This window comes from Sphaeramia orbicularis, chromosome 12 (assembly GCF_902148855.1).
Source record: "Sphaeramia orbicularis chromosome 12, fSphaOr1.1, whole genome shotgun sequence".
NCBI lineage: Eukaryota > Metazoa > Chordata > Actinopteri > Kurtiformes > Apogonidae > Sphaeramia > Sphaeramia orbicularis.
Window position 1 is genome coordinate 31,739,391 of NC_043968.1, and position 20,933 is coordinate 31,760,323.

Sequence of the window (20,933 nt, forward strand, 5' to 3'; positions counted from 1 at the left end):
TGTGCCCCCTGGTAATAGTTGATCTTTTAATTGCATAGTGAAGTAAACAAATCTCCTTGTTTCCTGGTGACTATGCTGTCTCTACTTCTCAAGCCAAAATCCTGTGATTTATGGTCTTCTAAGTGTCGTGCATAAGTGTGTGTTTGTCTGTAGCTGGAATGAAGAGAACTTAATGCTGTGTCTAGCCTGAAGATGATTTACCATGAAGGGTAGATTCTCAATAGAACATCTGCTTTCCAGGACTGAAAAGCTGCGGTAATGATGTGCTGTGTAGTGTTTGTGAGTGTTGATGCGCTGTCTATGGCCTTCAAATAGGACTTAACAAGAAAAATGCAAAGATGTGCTTCCTATATAATTTTAATGAGGAGGAAAAAGATCTTGTCCTTTTCTGCTGACTTCTAAAATATCTCACCCACAGGTTTGGAGCTTCTGATCAAAGCAACATAGTGTTCAGGGAATCCTTTCAACAGCCTCCATTGCATTATGATGAAAGAAATTATCTGTTTTAAATTAACTTTCTGTTTACACTGACACTTTTTTACTCTTTAAACACATATGCATTAACCTACAAATACTCAATGATGTCTTAGTATAAAATGGCCAGTCGAAAAGAAAATAATTTGTTTCAATTTCTTGCATATGATTTAGTTAATAAAAATCTGGTTCTTTGTTTCCAATATCTCCAAGATTGTCACATGTCATTGACCAAAGTCATACAGCATCTTATTCTCTGGAACTACAGCTTTCTGTGTTTAGCTCATTCCTGAAAGCCAAAACAGCAGGAAGACAGGAAAGAACTGTTTGGGTCAAAGAAAACACACAATCCTTCATACAGCCATGTGCCTTCCTACATATTTGTGGTCGATTTAAGACACCACAAGAGAGTAGTTGATTGGGAAAATGCCCCACTGATGTCAGCGCTTAAGTTTCCACATTTAGTCATGTAAGTGTAAAAAGAAATAGAAACTGAAGTGAAGGAGAAGAATAGGAGGGATGTCCACATCACTGGAAAGACGTGCAAACTATTTCCAACTTGGATGCAGATGTAAAATCAAAGTCTAATGGAACAGTTAGCTGCAGTTGCTGTTGCATGTTGAGGATTCACTTTCTAGGGTTTGCTGTAATCTGTATTTCTGTGTTAGTGTGTTGAGAAAACTAAATGAACCTGAAACAAAAGAAACAAAGACTGAGTTTGTCTCCAGTTCACGTGAAGTCCCTGAACTGAAAATACGAAGAGAAAATTCCTGTGAATAAAACATGAACATAAAACTTTTCCAAAAGGGATATTAAACACATTGACTCAGACTCGTTCCCCAAACTCCCATCTTCTTAACTGTATTTGTGTACTATACACACAGAAACATGCACACATATGCAAACAGTAAAATTTTATGGTCACAAAGCAGTGTAATCTGTCTGCATCTGCTAGAACAGTCAAACAAATTATTGTTCACAGAAGAGTACAGCGATTTTATACCTCCAAGAATTTCTCATTTTCCCTGAATAAACTGTCTGAGTTTAACTTCTCAGAGCTGATAAAAAATGTGTCAAAGCTACAGCACCAGACCTGTGACAGTTAAGAGTGACTGATACTGATATATCCTGAGGAGAGTAATGGAAAATACAACAAAATAAAAGTGAATATTTACACAGATGATGTCTGATAGTATGAAAATCACTAAAGGCAGTGCAACATTTATAAATACTATGCATATAGTCATGGAAAAATTATTAGACCACCCTTGTGTTTTTTTCTTCAATTTCTTGTTTATTTTAATGCCTGGTACAACTAAAGGTACATTTGTTTGGACAAATATAATAACAACAAAGAGAGTTTAACTTAAGAGTTGATATCTATCCATTTTCCATGTTTTCTTGATAATAACCAAAATCACTTAAGTTCTTACATCAATATCTATGGCATTGTACTAACAAAAACAGTGCTTTTAGGCATTCCATGTTTTCTTTTCTGTCTGTTTTTGTCACATGATACACACAGGAGTTAGTACTTAACTGCACAACCATTGTTTTTGATGACTTTTGATGGTCTAATAATTTTTTTCCGCAACTCTATGCCTGCGCATATACTTACATATGTGTACTGACTGTGCAGTGGTTACATATTTTTGCTGTGTTTCGCACAGGCAACCACATGCTCAAACACTGACCTAATGTTTTACATAGCTCAAAGGGGGTTTAAAGGTCATCAAGAGAATCTACAGCTAAACCCTAAGCTGCGTATCTTGATCTCACCATCTGTTTATTCTTGTTAACCATCTGAGCATATGTTGACTTGCTGTCTGGCTCACAATAATGAATGTGTCATTACCTGTGCGTCTCTGGTCACTAGTGGTGTCTGGGGGATTAGAGAATGCATGTAACTGGAGTGAGGAGTCTGTCTGCATGCAGGGGGGGGTGTAATGGTTCCACAGAAATCCAGCAAACAGACCTCTTTTCTCAAAACTGGTTCCTTTTACAAGCAAAATGACAGACAGTTTGCAGCTGTCTCATTTGTCTGGACCCTTTTATCTTGGTCGAGAAGTTTGGGACTATCTTCAGAGGAATTAGGGTTTTTAATTAAGTTAAAATGTTTTACAGAACTGAATTGTCCATGAGAGCTCAGATGTTTGCATCACTGTTATTGTACTGCTCCCTCCCTCCAACCCAGATCGGCGTACTCTGTAATTTTGGTTTTGGGGAGTAGGCTAGTCTCTGAGGACCAAACAAAAATCCCTCCATACTACACAGAAACAGTTCAGGCTGTTTTTAACCACAGACAGGCAGAAAAAACACACAAAAATAAGTTGTGGATAAGTTGTGGACGGAGTACAGCATATCATGCAATAGAAATGAGCTGTACGTTTTTCAAGATGGCACGACTATCCATGGAAAATTATAGTCTCCCTGTGGTTTGCATCTAGTAAAACTGAAAATGAAACAAAAGAAGTTTGGGGGTTTTGGACATAAAATAATGGGAATCTGAATTCTGCAGAGATGTGGTATACTGTTTAAAGTCAGATCGTACAGAAGAAAAGAGTATAAGGAAATACATACATATGGATGGTTTCTTATGAATCTGTCAACTTTTATAAAGAGCCTTAAATATTGCCTAATAATTGTCTAAAGGGACCAACAGCTTCAGAACAGCACTGTTGAACCTGATGCATACACACTTGAGTGTTAATCATAACACTGTGCTATTCATTTTTATTGTCTCCAAAAGGAAACCAGTTATCTTCCTAGATCTTATCATCCTACAAACCATCTTCACATTCAAGACAGTGTTTTGGTGTTTTTTAAGGTAGGTCAGGGCCCTTTTTTCACAAATTACACAGTCCATGTAGTCCACCTACATTATACTAAAGCACAACATCTCATTCTTTCCAGACATATTGCTGTCTCTTTAAACAGGTCTGATGCCCGATGTCAATGGTCCAGAAAAGCTCTTCAGAAAAATCTTACTCTATGATTTAATTTAATAAGAGATATTACGCTATCCCTGTCTGGCTGCTGTGTTGAATGCATAGACACATTTCCACAACACTGAGCACCGATTTTCCAATAGGAAACATGAGACAACATGGGTTTTTAATATGAGCCTAATATAGCCCCAACAGAAATATGAAATGTCTGCTTTTCCCTCTGAAACTTTGCTATTATCATTTATTAGTGGTGATGAGTTACTATGTTTACCAGATGTCTTTGTGTGTACATGCTTTTATGAAACAGAAAGGTACACATAGTGATTATAGACTATAGAGGTAGTGTGTATTCTAGACATAGACTAAAACAGAAAGATTCTGGCAGCGAAACTGAGAAAATGGGGAATTATTTGTCCCGTATTTCTGTAGTCTTAACCATCTAAACTAGGGAGGGCGGTCTTTGCAAGGATGTGGCTGTCTGTGGATGACTGCGGCTGGGATAAAAGTGGAGGAAGCCTGGCAGTCCTGAAGGATCCCTCCCTGGCTCTGTGGGGAACACACACATTAACAAACACACACGCACACACGCACACACACACACACACAGAAAACATGTATGTAAATGAGAGGCTATCCTCTGGATCTGGTGAGCAGATGAAGTTAATTGCTTCCATCTTTCTCATCTTGCACTGTGTAGCTCTCAGAAAAATTAAGTCACTGCCACACATCATAGAGCTTTTCTTTCTGTCTGAACTTTCTTTCTTTCTCATTCTATTGTTCTCTTCTTCACCAGACATTCCAGTGTTACCCGTAAAAGAGGTTAATACCTTCAAGGATGGGTCACCACCAGATGTTTTTTAGGTGGTTAAATCTCCTCTGACGTGATGATACATGCATGCATGTGTCCTTTTTCCAATAACTTTTTGATGGGTTTCACTTCTTACGTTGTATTGTGTGTGAAAATATAGGATGATTATGTATATGTCCTTTTTACACCTGAAAATATATTTGAGCAGTTGATTTTATTTAACATTTATTGGATCTGATCTTCATATTTATTTTGGAACACGCTGATTTTAAGTACACATTTTTATCCAAGAGATAAAATAAGACTTCACTGTGTGGGCAGCTTTTTTCTTCTTTTTGTTTTTTTTAGATTGTCTCCAATGAATAATAAAAGTGAACAACACAAAAAGAAAGAGAATAGAAAATGAAACACAACAAAGATCCTCGTTAAACTCACATACAGAACCCATGAAAGACAGAAAAAAAACTCTGATGTGAATTATTTAAAAGCAAAAGAGTCTTGGAAAAGGTACAAAATAGGCCATAGTAGCACCTGGAGTAACTTTTAAAGGCTAAATAAAACTTAAAGATGTTTACGTAACTCGACTCTGCCTCCGTGAGAATCAAGTCACTCTGACTCTCATCATATGTGACAGGTTGATTTGATTTCACTGCTGCACAGTAACACAACCTGACTCAATCTGTTTATTTGGATGCAGTGTTTTCACTCAGAATGACCCCTGTGACCTGGTATTCTGCCTTACCCCTCTATCCTTGACCATGAAATCCATATTGGTTTCTGGAAAGCTGTAAAATAGATACAGGGCTATCTAGCATTCCTGCTTTCTTCTTTCCCTCTGCGCTTTCCTCATTGGAGACAGGAAGGTGGTGGTAATTTTATTTTAATCCCCCTGGACATTTGTAGGTTGTCCTTGGATAAATTCCAAATAAAAGGTCATAGAGCGCCACACACCTGCAATAAATTAACTCTCTGCATCGCCAGTCAGAGATTTACGCTCACGTCTTGTCCTGTTTGTTTCAATATACTACTCTATAAAGACTTTTGGGATGAAATCCACTCTCTTTACCACTTACAGCCCTACTCTGTTTGGCTGGTCATAATCCAGTATCGCCCATGCAAACAAAGACAGTGATTCAGAGTGTTCCAGTCAACTTTAATTAGACTGTGTCTTAGAGGTAAAAAACATTATCAAATGTTGTTTCAGGCCTTTATTTAGTATGAGGCAAGGCAGGCATTTTCCACCCAAATGATTTATAATCATCTATTAAAGAACCTTTTCTCAGAGATTTTCTCAGGAATGAGAATTTATATGTGCTGACTATAAATACAGTTACTGTTTCAAGAGACAAAACCGAGAAAAAACTTAATTACAGATGTAATTGAAACCAAGGCAAGAATTTACTTTTTCTCTGAATGCATGTTATTAAGATAATAGGAACAATATTTATCACTACTGAGAAAGTCCTCATGGAAAAAGAGTATAATGAACATAATTATTACTTCAATAGCTTAGTGCGTTTTTGATTAACTTCTGCAGCAGTCTACTCTCTCCAAGTGTACACCTATGTATCCAAGCAGATGTTGGTTATTTGTTTCTTTTTATTGGACATCAGCCTGGTGCACAGGCTAACCACAGGTGATTATTTTCCTGTTATATGAGAAGGACCATATGTATTTTCTTTAGAAGTATGTAAGGCCTTGAGGAAAAGCACCCTGACATATAACATAAGAAGACAGACTGCATCAAAGTTAGAAATAGGAGAAGACATGTTTAAAATGGCTTGGTTTTAGGATTAGAGAAAATACGTCACGTGATTTGTTCTGTGGAGTTGTATTGAGTAAAACTCAGTTTTGCTCTTGGTCTTGTACTTTTAAGTTTAATATTTGATACATCAAGTAAGGCTTTTAATTTGTCTATGTTGCAGACAGGGGGCGCTTTTGCACGCTCTCCATTGCAGTTTAGCTGGGGAGACATTCTGGTTTTGTTATGTATCATAGCATGAGTTTTTTTTTGTTTTTGTTTTTTTTTAGACTTGTAGAATAAAGTTGTTTGGGTTTTTTTTTTCCAACTCTCCAACTAATGTCAAGTATACTCCTTTTTAGAACAACATGAAGTGGACATGCGTATGTCATCATGACCAACAGTGCCTACACCTTCTGCAGTAATAACAGTAGTAGTGGTCAATGCAGCAGCAATGGACTTTAAATTTATGTGATTTTGTGTCCTTGTATGTAGATTAATCTGAGAAATGTATGAAATTCTTCACAAGAACATCCTTGCAATAAAAGCTTTCAAGTATCTGACAATAACACAAGACAGTGATCAGCATACTTACTGCTCCAAAAGTGCTGAAGGAATATGATCCTCTCATAGCAAACAATTCAGTCCAGTAAGCTGTAATTATGATCAACTTGCATGTTTTGACACCCAAACAAAAAGGGGAAAAAAAAGAAAAAGTTTGTGTGACTAACATTTAACCAAAACCATAGACATTACCCTACTTTGTACAACTCAAATAGCTCCTAAATATACAAAGACATGCAATGATGTATCCCAGTATATACCACTAATTACCCAATACCTTATATTCACATAATATTCATTGATTCGTGTGTGTGACCAACTCAAACTGCTGCTAATGTTGTTGTTGTTGTTGTTGTTGTTGTTGTTGTTGTTGTTTTAAACAATAAAGGTCTCTTCCAATGAGTCAAAATATCCCTCAAAAAATGTGCACAGCCTTTAGTGGTCCACATATGGCTTTAGTTGACATTTCTTGGATACATGTGTAGCAGGGGGGTGCAAGCTGCAGGGGGCCCTACAGTCCACATTACAATAAAATTTTTTCCCTTTGGGCATCTGGTCTTCCAGCAGACACAATGTGGAACAATGTTCCTGAATTCTCCAGAGAATAATGCAAAGATGCTGACAAGTGAAACCAAACTCTCAGGATCCCAAAGGCAGTTTCTCATTTCTCAGAGATTTGTGACTCACAAATCCACTAAGCCTAGATCTGATAATCAACCATATTTGTACAGTTTCAGCTCTGCAGGACGTAGTTTAACAATGATGGCATTTTACAGTAGGGGATTGTGTTTCATTTTTCAACCTTTGTGGTGAAATTAATTTAAAGCAAATATAATAGAACATCTCTTTAAACCTCTCATTGGTCTTCCAAGGTTATACAATTGATTTTAACAGAGCACAAATGGTTCAGGCCGAGCCTCCATAAAAGCTGGTTTCAACATTTTAAAAGACTTTAAACATCTGTTTATAAACTGAGTCCAGACACTTTGTCTGAAGGACACAGGTTTTGACAAGAGAAACTGTAACTACAGATTACGTGTATGGAAAAATAACACTCAACAGTGTGTCAGAGTGTGTGCAAGTGTATGCGTATGTTTTAATTAGAGCATTCATAAATGGTCTCCCAACACCCACATGCACTTGAAAGAGGAACCTGGAGGCAGATTAGGGGGTGGTAAAATTACCCTCAATCCCCATTTTGTGTTTGTTGTGACTACAACATGAGAGTGAAACAGAAATCTGGACACTGTATGCAAAGAATACAGTACATTTTTCCAATGGCTCATTTTATGCACAGGACAGTGGGTTAACAAACATGTGCAGGAAATGCACACATGACACTTCAGTGACTTCTGTGGTTCTTGACCTGAGTTCTCAAAAGCAGAGCACTAGAAGTCTTTCTTCCTCAGATAGTCATTTAGTGTCTGTTTTTTGCCAAAGTATTTCTGTAATCTACAGTGTTGGCCTCAGTTTTGGTTCAATACATCTAAAATGTTCAAAGGAGTAAAATAACCTGACGTGAACTTCACTGTCACCAAGTCAAACAAATCAAATTATTTTTCATACACTGAATATGCACTTGACCACTGACCTACATATCTACACAAAATATTTTTTTTATAATAAGCCACAGCCACTTATGAAAAAACATCTTCAACATCTGTCAGAGACTGGTAAACCTCACAGCAGTGACTTTGAACAGTGTCAAAACAAGCCAGCAACAATTTTCACTGGTTTGACAGGAAGTCAGTGTGAAACAGATGAACCAGATTTTATCAGTTTAGCAGGCATGCACACAATGGGCCTTTGTCTAGGCTATAATTAAAGTAAAAAATAGTTTTGTTTATTATAATACATTATAACTATGACTCACTCAAACAATAAACACTAAAAGGAGTTTAAAGGTAAAAAGATATACAGGAAATTATAGGATCTTTCAAACATTTGAGATATTTTTGCAATCCTGGGCCCCTGCTCTTCTAAAATGAAACAGCCTTATGTTTTATTTAGCCAAAAATGGCAATAGTAGGGGCATATGGAGGGGCATATTTTAATCAGCAAATAAACATGAGTCTGCCAGCACTCAAAAGTTAGCATAGCCAGACTGTTGGACAGGGTTCAAGGATAATTCAGAAAGTTGGTCTCTGCCAAACACTTTAGTCCCAAAGCACGTGCAAAGCAAGTGGTGGTAACATTAGGTCTTTGTAATTACCAGGTTTAATTAAAAAGTCAGTCTTAATTGTCTCATTTGTTCAAGGGGGTGGCACTCTCCCTAATGTGACACTCATTCATTTATTCATGCTCAGAAATGAATAAAAGGAGACCATGTTGAGGCTCACTCCCATCTACTGGTGTAAAAGAAGTATGTCTCCTTTGGAAATAAAGGTCAGGTAAGGCTGGAGTGTAAGGGAGCTAAACAGAACACAGTCAGCTCTTTTAATGGTGCCAGGTGAACTCACAAAGGTCGTGCGTCTCTTCTTTTTCCACATAAAGGTGCACTCAGTGATACTAAAGGAAATACAATTTAGCTACGAAGTTTTGATACATTTCTGCAGACAAGGTTGAATTCTTAAAGTGTAGTTGAAGTGAAAGTTCCACAATGCAACCACGAGCGTGTGAACGACAAGGACAGGGGTCAGTATTTGTTCTGTGCGCACATACATACAGAGGCAGACATGAATGCACATACATACATGACTATAACAACACATCCCTGCAGCTGTTGCTGGGAGTGAGTAATGGACCATGCCAGCTCCCAGGGTGCACTGTGGGAAAGAGGTTTACAGGAGAACAGCAGTATTGCATCATTACTACCGTTTTCACCTTGGATTGGGTCAGTTGATTCCAGTTTCATTTCAGTGCTTTAGTGCTCAGACATTTTCATTCAGCAGCTGGTTTTTCATTCAGGTCTTTGTGGCCAATGGCTGACACGCGTTGACGCTGCATTAAATTACTGTGTTCTGCCATCTGCTGGACACTCAGTGCAAGTGTAAATAACAATATAGGGTTATATGACTAAAGGTAGGAATAAGACAAACGTACGCATGATTACACATTGTATATTAACGACTGGTAAAGTTAAAGGGAAAAAAAATAAAACACATAAATTGAACTTTTGTTAAAATGAGGATAAGTAGCTTACCGTCATCTTCACGAGGACGTAGTGTCGTTGCTATGGTAACCACAATACGCTGCTAATGCGACAGGAGAAGACTGAGATTTGGTTTTGCTAACTGTGTTAAACACTCCACGAGTCAGACAAAAATAACTTTGAAGGACAAACGAAAGACTGGGAAGTTTAAAGTAAGACATGTTTTGTTTCTTCAATAGGGGGCAAACCCCAACCATAATGTTTAAAAACCACTTGCACTTCAGCTAGCTAACCTACCTGTTAACTTAGTTAGCATGATTAGCATTATTCACAGGATATGATAATGGACAGTGCTAACCATGCCTCCACTTTTTCTCTTCATAACTTTAGAGCTGAAGTTTTAAACTAGTCTGTAGTGTTAGACCAGTGTTCACTTTCCCCTAAGTTTACAGTTATACAAGGTCAACAGTTTTGCAAAAATAAATACTGAATAATTCATGAAAATATGGTCTCAGTTCTTATGTAGCCTTTGCCTTATCTTTAAATGTGGGAATATTCACTTTGCCAATTGACTCGAACTTTCTGTGCAGTGAGTATGCTGTTTTCCATGCTTAGTTAATTTTGTAAGTTACTTAATAATAACTCCCCTGTTCTTTCTGTCTCACTTGCTTCATCCTTCTATCTGTCTGTTTATATGGGCTTATCTAAATTACGTTTTTCTTGCAGTTGCCTATGTGTTTTGCAACAGAATGAGTCTGTCTGAGAAGCACCAGGGTAGCAGGCCTCCCAGTAGAGAAGAAGTTGAGGCAAAATCAGACACTGAGGAGGAAAAAGAGATGGAGGACACACCTCTAGTGGCCATGGCACTAGATGCCTCTTTTACAGAGGAGATTTCTGCTTATCCTGCTTTCCAATACCTAGATGAGGTAAGACTCAAGATGGTCAAGTAAAGCATTTTGGAGGTTGGTGATATACTGACACTACACATTAAAGTCTTTTTCCTTTGTAGTTTATGACTATGTGCAGCAGTGACAAGTGAATTTTAGGGAAATTGCTTGCTATGCTTGTTAAAACTGATTTGTGGAGAATTTGTTACTGCAGGTAAATGACCATGTTTTTTCTACATTATTAGTCATGAAATTAAGATGAATACTCAGAAATTAATATATATTTTATGTTGAGGACATAAATACTTTTTATTGACTTGATTATCACATACAGAAAACAGACATTAAAGTCACAAGCACCTATTTCAGTAATGTATCCTATTCGGCACTGAATTCACCCAGACCAGCCCACACCATACCAAACCCCTTTCCTTCCAGAGTTAAATATGCAAGAATTCAGTGGCAGACAGTCCAAAGGCTGGTATTTCAGAAGATTGATACTCATGCTAAACATGTATACATTAATGTATAAATTCTTTGTAAGGTGCTTTAAATACAAAAATGCTTTAAAAACCAAGCAAGCATAGGAATGACTAAAAGGGTCAAACACAGCAATGTACACAGCGATGTAAGTGGAACTTTATTCATTTTTTGATATAAAAAGTGCATATCTTTTGGCATGAATGTGAATGATAAAAAAGATCAATATTATACACACAGAAAGCTCCAAATACACACAGTATCACTATGAATGGTAACAATAAAGCAGTCTTAACATTCCTCAAATATCAACAATCATTAGACCTTGCATTGTATATCCTGTGTTTTATATAAAAGCTTTCATACCTCACAAAATAAAATAAATACTGTACACGTCCATAAAATGAAACATTTCTTTCACCTTCCTTCCCATTCACAGTGTGTATACAATGGGTTAAATGATGTTATACAGTTTTCTAACATTAGGCAGCAGTATTGTACAAGTGGGATGATTTTGTACATGTAAAAACTGGATTGTGATAACAAGAGATATGCAACAGTTCAATGCGCCCAGAGTTATAGGTGGAAAAATGCTGACAACTGTTATCACTAGTAACAGTGTCCTGCTCCTTGGCTGCTGTCAAGAAGAAGTCAGCAAAACATCAATAATGCAAAATGTAGTCACGAATGACCTAATAGAAAATTTATACTAGGATCTTTTATAGTGTATAGGATGATGGTGCATTAGTATAGTGTCCCAGTGTAACAAAATCAACAACACTGAAGCTATTACTGTGCACTGCTGCCTATAGGGTGCTGTGAACCACTGCTTGTCTTTTTATTTATTTATTTTATAATAAAACAGAATAACTCTGAACCCAGCATGAAATCTTACACCATGAATTTTATACTCGGCCGAAACTGTATAATCAGCGCTCATATTCTTCACTTGAGTGCCTGTTGTTAATTATGGAACCATTTAGAGCAGAGAAAATGATAGCCCATTAGTTTTTAGTACTACTGTGTGCTGAGCTGTGGCTCGGTTAGGTTTAGGACAGAAAGTAGAGGAATGTCAGAGAAATAGTTAAACATCTCTCATGGTAACTTGGTATAATGTTATGGCCCCTGCAGAAGGCTGGCCTTTACAATGCATGTATGATTTTTTTTTTTTTTTTTATTAGTCCATCATTGTTAATAGTCCATTTATTGTCAACACTTTGAAGGCCACACTTACAGTGGAAGAAGAAATGGTATTAAATTTTTATTTTTTATATTTTTTACTGCATTCAAACTATCTAATGGGCTTATGGTCTCTTCCGATGTACACATATTACTGTGTGCAAATGAATGACTATGTGGATGTGAATCTCATTTTACTTGTCTTCCATGTCTGTCTGTCGGTGTTTGTTAATTCTCATGAATATTCACCTCTCATCTTATGGAGCATAGTTCTTGGGCCTTATCATCATCTTGACAGTTTTGAAGGCCTGCCTGTAGTTGGTTGGGTAGTACTCGGTTGACATGTTGTGCCATGTTCCCCAGAAAATCCCATTCCTGACTCCCTTGTATCTCTTGTGATAATACTTCCCATTGAGGTTAGCAGACATGCAGGCATCAAACCACCAGCCGGAGCTGTAGTAAGCTCCGCAGTTTCCAGAGGGGTACATATCGTTGTCACGGTCGGGCGTAGAGAAAAACTTCTGGTCATGGTTGAAGTGTTTGTTGAAACTGATAGCATTCCCAGCTGTTCCACTACAATTATATAACAAATACAGATTGTTCAGACTGAATTTCTAACAGTATATAGGCTTTATAAATATTTGATCATATTGCACACACAGAAAGCAATACTGTACCTGTATCCACTGACAGTTAGCCGATAGCGTAGGAATTCATTTGCCACGTAAAACTCGTCATACTTTGCATACTCTCGCACACCCTCAAAGTCTTCCAACTCGACACGTAAGATCATGTCTTTGGCCTTCGTCAGCAGGTGAATATAGTCATTGCCCAACCAGAACTCGCCTCTGCAGGAGAGAAGAGATAGTAGATTTTGTACTTGGACAAAATAAGTCGAAATGCCAATGCCATTTGTGTCCTAGATACTCGAAAGCAGATAGTTGCTCCCACGAAGGAGAGGCAGGGGAATAGGGGAGTGACAGTGACAAAGGAATCAGGTATTAAAGTTTTAGTTGAGTTTATACTATAGTAAGCTTTTATCTTGGTTGTCTTAAGTAAGCTTACGAAAGTAAGCTTGGTTATATGCTCCTGTCCATTTATTCCCTTAGCAGTCGTCTTCACAGAAATACGAAGAGTAAAAACATGACTATGAGGCCCTGTGTGTCATGTCATATTAAAAAAACTCTGTTTGCCACAAGTTTTAATTAATGTTTCCTCTATTTTAATTGTAAAATTTTAGCATAAGTCTGCTCAGCCACTGATTAACCTTACAGATGGAGGGTTCCACTTAGGTGGATCTGGTTAAAAGGCAAGTGACTATTGTTAATTTATGGGAGATGCCTGCATGCAATGTCAAATCAACACCTAAAAAAATCAATATACTTTCTAAATTTTTAACCTGTCCTGCTTTTTGATAGGAAGATTAAAATACTGTGGCTCCATACCTGAGATTTCCAAAGCCTTTCTTATATTCAGCCCAGGTGCGGTTGAAGCTTACAGACCCATCGAGTCGCTGTTGTATAACAGTCCATCCACCTCCAAAAGATTCCATGTCACAGAAGACCTCAAAAGTGCCATTGCGGGGGTCAGGGGTCACACGATACACACCATTCTTCCTCTCCTCTAGCACATTGTAGTCTGAACAGTCTCTAGGTGCCAAGATGACTGCTGGCAAAAAGATGGAAAGGAAAGCAGTGGGAAATTTAGGGGGATTTTACTAAATGATGATATTCACTAATCAGTTCACTGTGCATTGGCATTTTTATTGTGTACTGTAGTAAAAAAAAAAAAAAAAAAAAACAAAACCTGTGGGTGAAAAGAAACACTGAAGAATGAGGAAGAAAATGAGACACTATATATGGGAAATCCAAGTTTACCAGTTTCATTAGTTTCACTTCCATCATTTTTAAGATTGTTTTTGTTCACTTCATGATGTTCTGTGGTTAAGACAGTACCGGACTATACTGTGTGCCTCAAAGCAGTTCCTCTTGCCTGTCGATATAAAGTTCACCATGTCATAAAAAAGGTGTGTATCACAAAATATGGTTCCTGCTTCTCATTGTTGTGCAACCATCCGAGAATCACGTTTGAAGGAAAGGACTCCAACGGCACAGAGAGTTGAAGGACAATGGCTACTATCAGATGATAAAAGTCAGTGATCTGCCTCTCTGCTGCTCCACAGGTTCACTTCATATAGTGCTTAGATATCTTTTCATACCTGGCCACTTCTTTCTTTATCTCTAGCTCTTGTGTAGCACTGCAAGCTGCGTAAAGAACTGATACATACTGAGTCACCAAAACTAAAGTCCAAAGGCCACTGTCAGTTAGCATTTGGGAAATGAAAAGAAGAGTCAGAACAAGGGAAAGTGTAAAAGTGGATTAAAAAAACTGTATGCCCTCGCTTCATGTTTGGCACCTGGTGCGTAAATCATCCTGACATTGGGCAGGCAGCATGCAGACCCTGACGCACTCCACAGCTTATCACACTGTTAAATCCCTTTAGATGGGGAGATTATACAGAGTTGCAGTTGTCAAGTTTATTGAGGTATTGGTAGGAGAAATCTAGAAGAAATAGTGTTTGTGAATGGTTTGGTTTTTTGCTGCATAGTAAAAAAAAGCACAGGGTATACTAAGGAGATATAAATGCGTAGTGCACGATGGCTGGTTTGTTTTACCCTATAGTCACTGTCTGTTTTTCTGTCAGGTTTTCTAGAATGCTCCGAGGTGCAAACTAGCAGAAAATGGTAGATCACACCATATCAAAAGCAGTGTAGGAAAATTTATCCTTGTCAAGTCAACAGTTTTTTCTCCACTTTGCATCAAAAGTATTGACCTGTAAATTCTTTCACTGTCTTCTCCACTTGTGTGTGTAATTTTAGTTTATGCATTTCACATCCTTCTCTCTGTCTCCCCATCTGTCTGGGCAGCCAGTATCCCTAGACAGTTAAGAGCCATCTCATCTCACTACCTCGGGCACTGTGCCTGACCCAAATAACTCTAATATCAGCCACTTGCTGATGCTCTGATGTTGGCTGATTGACTTTCTGACTGGTGAGGTAGTTGATTGACTATACATTCATGGTTATTAACTTGTTTGATGACTTAGTCAGCCCTAGATGACATAATGAATGATGGGTCTTAATAGATGACTTCTAAACACACTTGTTTGCACACACAGTGCAATGATTGACATAAAAAGGAAAGCAACTCTGTTATCAAGGAAGTTCAGCTTGTTCCAATAAGTACATGTGTCAGATTAGCACATGCACCAGAGGGTGTGTTTGCTAAATGATTGTATATTGTTTCCCCACACTAAAAGCTGAAATGGAGCTAAAGTCAGTTTTGATGGAAAGAAAATCTCATCAGACAGCAACACCCTTCCTTTAGGAAGCTGTCTGTTACCACATTGCAGAGAAACAGTTCCTGACAAAGCAGAGGAGTAGACATCCATCCTCTTTGTTTAGAACTGAGTCAATGTAGCTGAACCGTAACATGAATTGCTGTCCATTCACCTCAAGGCCCTAATACATCTTACAGGAGTGAAAGTGAGGAGTAGTGCTTTCAGCAGGAATGGGGATTGACAAAGAGGTGAAATAAATGCTTACAGCACAGAACTGCACGAGCATGTTGACAATTTTTGACAGAGTTACCCTTACTCCCGTTTGAAAGTGAAATTGCAGTTCACATTGGCTTGAAGTACTAAGTACTATGTCAGCACAGCATTATTTTACTTTATATGAGCATGTTCCTCATCAACAGTTTTCAGATGATGTTGTCTGGTTCCCTGTCAGTTTAGGAAGAAAGCTGAACTTAAAATCATTAAGTGAAACTTCCCCAAGATTAAATTAAAACCATATAAACAGACTATTAATAATTTATTTGGAATTTAAGATTTGGCAGCTGCAAAGTTCATGGGATTTTAGAGAGAATCTATTTAGCAATAAATTATTTCAAAAAGCAGTTTTTACGTTATCATAAACAACCAGAAAACATTTTTACTGGATTTATTTTCATAAGGAGTGGAATGAACAATTAGAGGCCCTAATTAATGACTGTGCTATAATTTGCAAGCACAGATAATTAAAATAACAACCACAGATAATTAAAGTGTAAAAAAGTGACTTAATAACTGGAATTTAAGCCATATGTCAGGAGAGAAGTGATATTAGGAGCGTAAAGTGAGAGTGCATATGAAACCCTAAGTGTTCTATAGCCCTTTTTGTTGTCTCCTTCACTATTGTTACAGAGCAGGTTAGTGACATCGTCTTATCTTATCAGCCAGTGTGGTGTGAAAAAAAAAGCAGTGAGAAGGTTAAAACTCTGAATTTTCCTCTGAATCATTCCATCCATGTTGTGTGATTTCAGGAACTCTCTTCAGATATTTCTGTGTTATTTGCTTCCATTTAAGTGCTTGTATAATCCCTGTAAAAATTCAACCTGCAAGTTGCTCTTTGAAATAAAAAATTTCCATGCTGTGTACTGAAATTGAAACTAAATAGCTCTGGTTTGACTGCAAGAAAAATGTTAGTAAATAGTTGCTTTGGTTTGGTTGATTTAATCCCAAAAAAGAAAAATCTAAATTTTCCATTTAAATAAGTTCTTAATAATGTCTTTTGAAAAAAGATCATAGCACAGAAATAGAACAGCAATTAAAATGTTGTTTTTTACCCATCATATAAAAGTGCAGTAGTCTTTTTGCCACAGTAGTTTTATATTTTTCCATGGTTACGACAGCAGCTACCTCATCCATGTTTTGGTTTCTCTTCAGACATGATCAAGCACAGTATCCTAACTTGATGAAGAATAATGAGCTGGTTCCTGAGTATAAAATGACAGATTGATGTAAAAAGACAAGTGTTACTGACCCTGAGTGTCATCTATGACTAATGTTGGTAGAGCTGCCCACGTTAGTTCTTGTGTTTTTGGCAAGAGATAATGAGAACTAGTTGTTTTATGCAGGAATAGACACTCAAGAGCATGACCTCCCGAAGAAGAGAAGTGGGAGGAGATGCAAGCAGTGAAACAGAAGGAAGGCACCAAGAAAGGGGATTAAAGAGAAGGAAACAGGGGAAGCTGAAGTAAGACAAGATGAGTGAAAAAAAACAAGAGGCGCTGGAGAAGTGAGGATAAACTGAAGGGGTATTTGAAGGCGAGCGAGGCAAGTGTAGGGGAGAAGAAAATGCAGAAGAAGAGAAAAGCCTGGGATTCCCTTCACACTACTGTCCCAGCTAATCTACTTAGAAATAAGCTCACATCTGTTTTTCCACATAAAAGCCCCAATATAGTGTCACATTTCCTATTCACCCATGCAGCATCAGGGTATTATTCAGTTTCAATGGTCTGTATTTTAATGGTGCCCTTCCAAATTAGCTTTTTTTCAAGTAAAGACAAGTGGAATGTTTGCTATGCCTAGCTCACTTCCAAACCATACTGATAAGTTCTTAAAAGTTCACACTATGTCGTCATGTGGATGCCAAAGATCTGTCTTTTTAGCTCCCCCTATTTTTGAGTTTCTGCATATGGAGGCTCAGTGGAATGTCAGGGCACTTGAAATACTTATATAAGAGGCAATTTAAATTCTCCCTTTGACCCAAGTTGTCATTGCTTCACTCAGTATGACCTCAACGTGAAGTTATTTTACTCTATTGGTCATTTCTGAGAAGACTGAGGCTTATAGTAATAGAGGATTTTTGGAGGCTTGGTACTGTCACTGAAATCACTACTGTCATATTGTTTATTCTGTTTAAACGTGATTTAAAGATGAGGGAAATTCTTTTCCCCTTGTTTGTCTCCCCGAGTTTGCAATACTGGTAATGGAAAAGGTATGTCACAACAAACCAACTGTGTTTTCAACAGCGTCATTGTCAGCCCTCCATTTCCCACAACGAAAAAAAAAAACATTGTTGGCTTAAGGTGACCACCCAGAGTTCTGTTGTTTGTAGTGAGTACATTTCACTATGTCCAGTCAGGCATGATTGGATAGATTTTATGCCAGAAAGTTCACCTCACAGCAACCCTTGTTTGGTGTGTGCTGGAATATATAACAACATCTGTAGGGAATTTATTACACAAGAAAATAAGAAAAGAGAATAGAAGAGTGAAAGGGCTTCATGAAAATACATGAAAAGGGGAGACAATAAGAGAGGCATCTGTGAAGAAGCAAGAGTAAAGGAGAATAAGAAATAATACAAGAAGTATATAAGAAAACACCGGGGTTCTCAGTCAAAAGAGAATAGTGAAGAAGATGAAGGAGGATTGGGAAGAATAACAGATAGAATGCAGTAACACTGGACAGAATGATGAATAGAGCAGTCAGATAAAGAGAAAAGCAATACTGCACAAGTATGTCAAGTAAACGCAGGCTTACACTGAGGTGTGTTCTGTACTGCACACTGTGTGGTGCAAGTAGAGCTGAGCTTATTGACCACTCCAGTGATATTCTCCACTCGTCTGTCCACCATAGCCTGCACGTTGTCCATGTTGAGCAGGTTGAGCCCCTCCAGACGACCCTGCAGAGCCGAGATCTGGCTCCTCGCGTTTCGCAGGCTGGCTGACATCCTATTCAGCTTCACCTGGGAAGGACCAGAGCAAAGGGAAGGAAATTATGTCTGTGCACAGAATACAAAGCAGGTGGATTACTGAAGTCACCAGCCTCCTTCATTGTTTTACCAGCCAATTAGAATTTTAGAATAGAAAAGAGTCTGGGTGATGCTTGGCCGTCTGCCAAAGTGGCTGTGAGAGTCAACGAGCTTAGCAGACAGCAGAAATTTACTGTCGTTTGGCTTCTGCCTGATGCTGTTTCCCCACCCTGTTTACAGTACCAGGAATTTTCCCAGGTGGATTGGTGCCACGCAGGACTTTACAGGTCTTTGCATCCTTTCAGTTTACATTCCGGCTGGGTACATTTGAATGGGCATATTTATGTGACTTTGTAGAGTGTTTATAAAGCACATTTTCGATTAGTTTGTTTAGATTAGTTGCCACAACAGCGTTTACAAGGCTGATAGAGACACAGGAGGTTCACAGGAATTTTGCAAGGTTTTTTAAATCCAAACACAGACAATGGAGCAATGCCACTGCTACTGCTTTTGTTAATGTTCTACAAAATATATTAAGAGATGGATTTTATGATTAAATATTGCTACCTCTTGTCACTTTTTCTGTAGCATTCTCCAAAATCATATAATATGTAATATATTTAAATTAGGCCACCAACGCATGCTTCTTTAAATTCATCCTCTGAAAAATAACCTCGAGGTTATATTTTGTAAAAGTATTCAGTTAAAAAAATCACCATTAAACCACTTAATTCTTTTTTTTTTTTTTTAAACACAATGTATGAAACTGCATTTAGAAGTGATTAAAACCTGTCTCTTTTAATCAAAACAAACTGTAGAGCTTACCTGCATCTCCTGCATTGAGCTTGGACTTGGTGTTATTTTCCCAAACATATTGCCTTGTCCCAGCCCAGTACCATCCACAGTAGCTCCAGAGATCATCCCATCTCCCCTCTCCTCTTGACTGGAACCTCCATGCAGTTCCTGTCCTGTCACGTCCAGTCCAGACACATCTCCAGCATCCCTCTGGATTGGGATCTGCGTCTGTCCCTGGTCAGATTGCTGATTTCCAAGTGCTCCATTTCCCCGTGCCCCACGGCACTCCTGGCACCCACTTTTCAGCTTGTTCACCATGTCTTTCAGGCTCTGCAGCTCCTTCATTGTTTTTTCCAGCAGCCTGAACTGCTTTGGTAGCTGAATGGTGAGCGGAGGAAGGGTGAGTTGGTAGGCACAGTCCTCCAGCTCCTCTCCCCCAGCCCCAGAGCTCCCGCACTGGCCTGAGGGTCTCAGCTTGATTGGACATGAGGCTGGGGTACCAGTTTCAGATCCCAAAGTGTAGGGTCCTCTAACGTCCCATCTCTGGTGCGAATTAACAGGGAAGTCCGCTGCTTGGCTTGTGCGTTTCACCAGGGTGGCTGTAAGTAGGAGACCGGCACAAATACAAAGCGCAATTGTCCTCATTTTTGTCTAAGATTTGCAGAAGAGTAGTAAGTGTGTGTAAAGTGAAAGAATCTCTGCAACTGCTGCTGTGCAACTCAGAGAGACTGTGACTGCATGTAGAGATATGTGTGAGTGTCAAGAGCTGCAGATTGGAAGTACAGGAGTGTATAAATGTGTGTCCTGTGTCCTATTGGTTTAAGAGTGTGTGTATGTGTGTGTGAGCGTGTGTGTGAGAGAGAGAGAGCACAGCCTGCAGGAGTGAGAGAGCGCAGGGGAACTGCCGCTGCCTCAGATAGCTGTGTCATTAATATCAGGACGAGTGAGGGAGGGGGAGAGAGAGAGAGAGAGAGAGAGGCAGAGGGAGAGATGGAAGGGAGAGAGGCAGGGTGCTGAGGATGGGAGGGGTAGAATTATTGCGTAATGAAAAACTCCATATCAGCAGCAATGTGAAAAACTAAGAGATGGAGGCAGAGATTATGGGAGTGGGGGAAAGAGAAGAAACAGGGGGCTTGAAAAACAGTGGGAGGAGTAAAGAGAGTCCTTTGGCTGCCATCGGTGCAAGGTGTTGTCTTATTTCACTGTAACAGCCTCATTTCCCTGAACAGTGAAATGACTCACGACACAGGAACTATCCACTCAGCTGACATTGGGTAATAGGCAGTGTGTTTTTTCTCACTTTTTGGTTTTACTCACATTTTTCTAGTTTCGGTCACTGACAAATATCGAAGACCTCATGCATGTACTCGGATCATATTCCAAAGCCG

The 20,933-nt window shown here is 38.6% G+C and overlaps 1 protein-coding gene across 2 annotated transcripts; it reads right to left on the minus strand.

The window, feature by feature from the left end:
• Positions 1–11,130: 11,130 nt before the first annotated feature.
• On the minus strand, positions 11,131–20,455 carry fgl2a (fibrinogen-like 2a). Of its 2 annotated transcripts, none has more exons than XM_030150303.1 (5): positions 19,576–20,455; positions 18,540–18,744; positions 13,618–13,840; positions 12,850–13,020; positions 11,131–12,745 (listed from the first exon to the last, which is right to left on the minus strand). In XM_030150303.1, the coding sequence occupies exons 1-5, from the start codon at positions 20,188–20,190 to the stop codon at positions 12,430–12,432; spliced, it is 1,530 nt and encodes a 509-aa protein (XP_030006163.1). In that variant the 5' UTR covers positions 20,191–20,455; the 3' UTR covers positions 11,131–12,429. The 2 variants fall into 2 exon arrangements, with proteins under 2 accessions (XP_030006163.1, XP_030006164.1); XM_030150304.1 differs by having other exon boundaries at positions 12,430–12,745; positions 13,618–13,837; positions 19,576–20,190.
• Between the last annotated feature and the right edge of the window lie 478 nt (positions 20,456–20,933).

Excerpts from the sequence above, each read along its gene's own strand:
- fgl2a (XM_030150303.1), bottom strand. The coding sequence starts at position 20,190 with ATGAGGACAATTGCGCTTTGTATTTGTGCCGGTCTCCTACTTACAGCC. Across the intron at positions 13,021-13,617 it reads AAAGGCTTTGGAAATCTCAG|AGGCGAGTTCTGGTTGGGCA; the intron begins GTATGGAGCCAC and ends TCTCTCCTGCAG. Across the intron at positions 12,746-12,849 it reads CTAACTGTCAGTGGATACAG|TGGAACAGCTGGGAATGCTA; the intron begins GTACAGTATTGC and ends ATATAATTGTAG.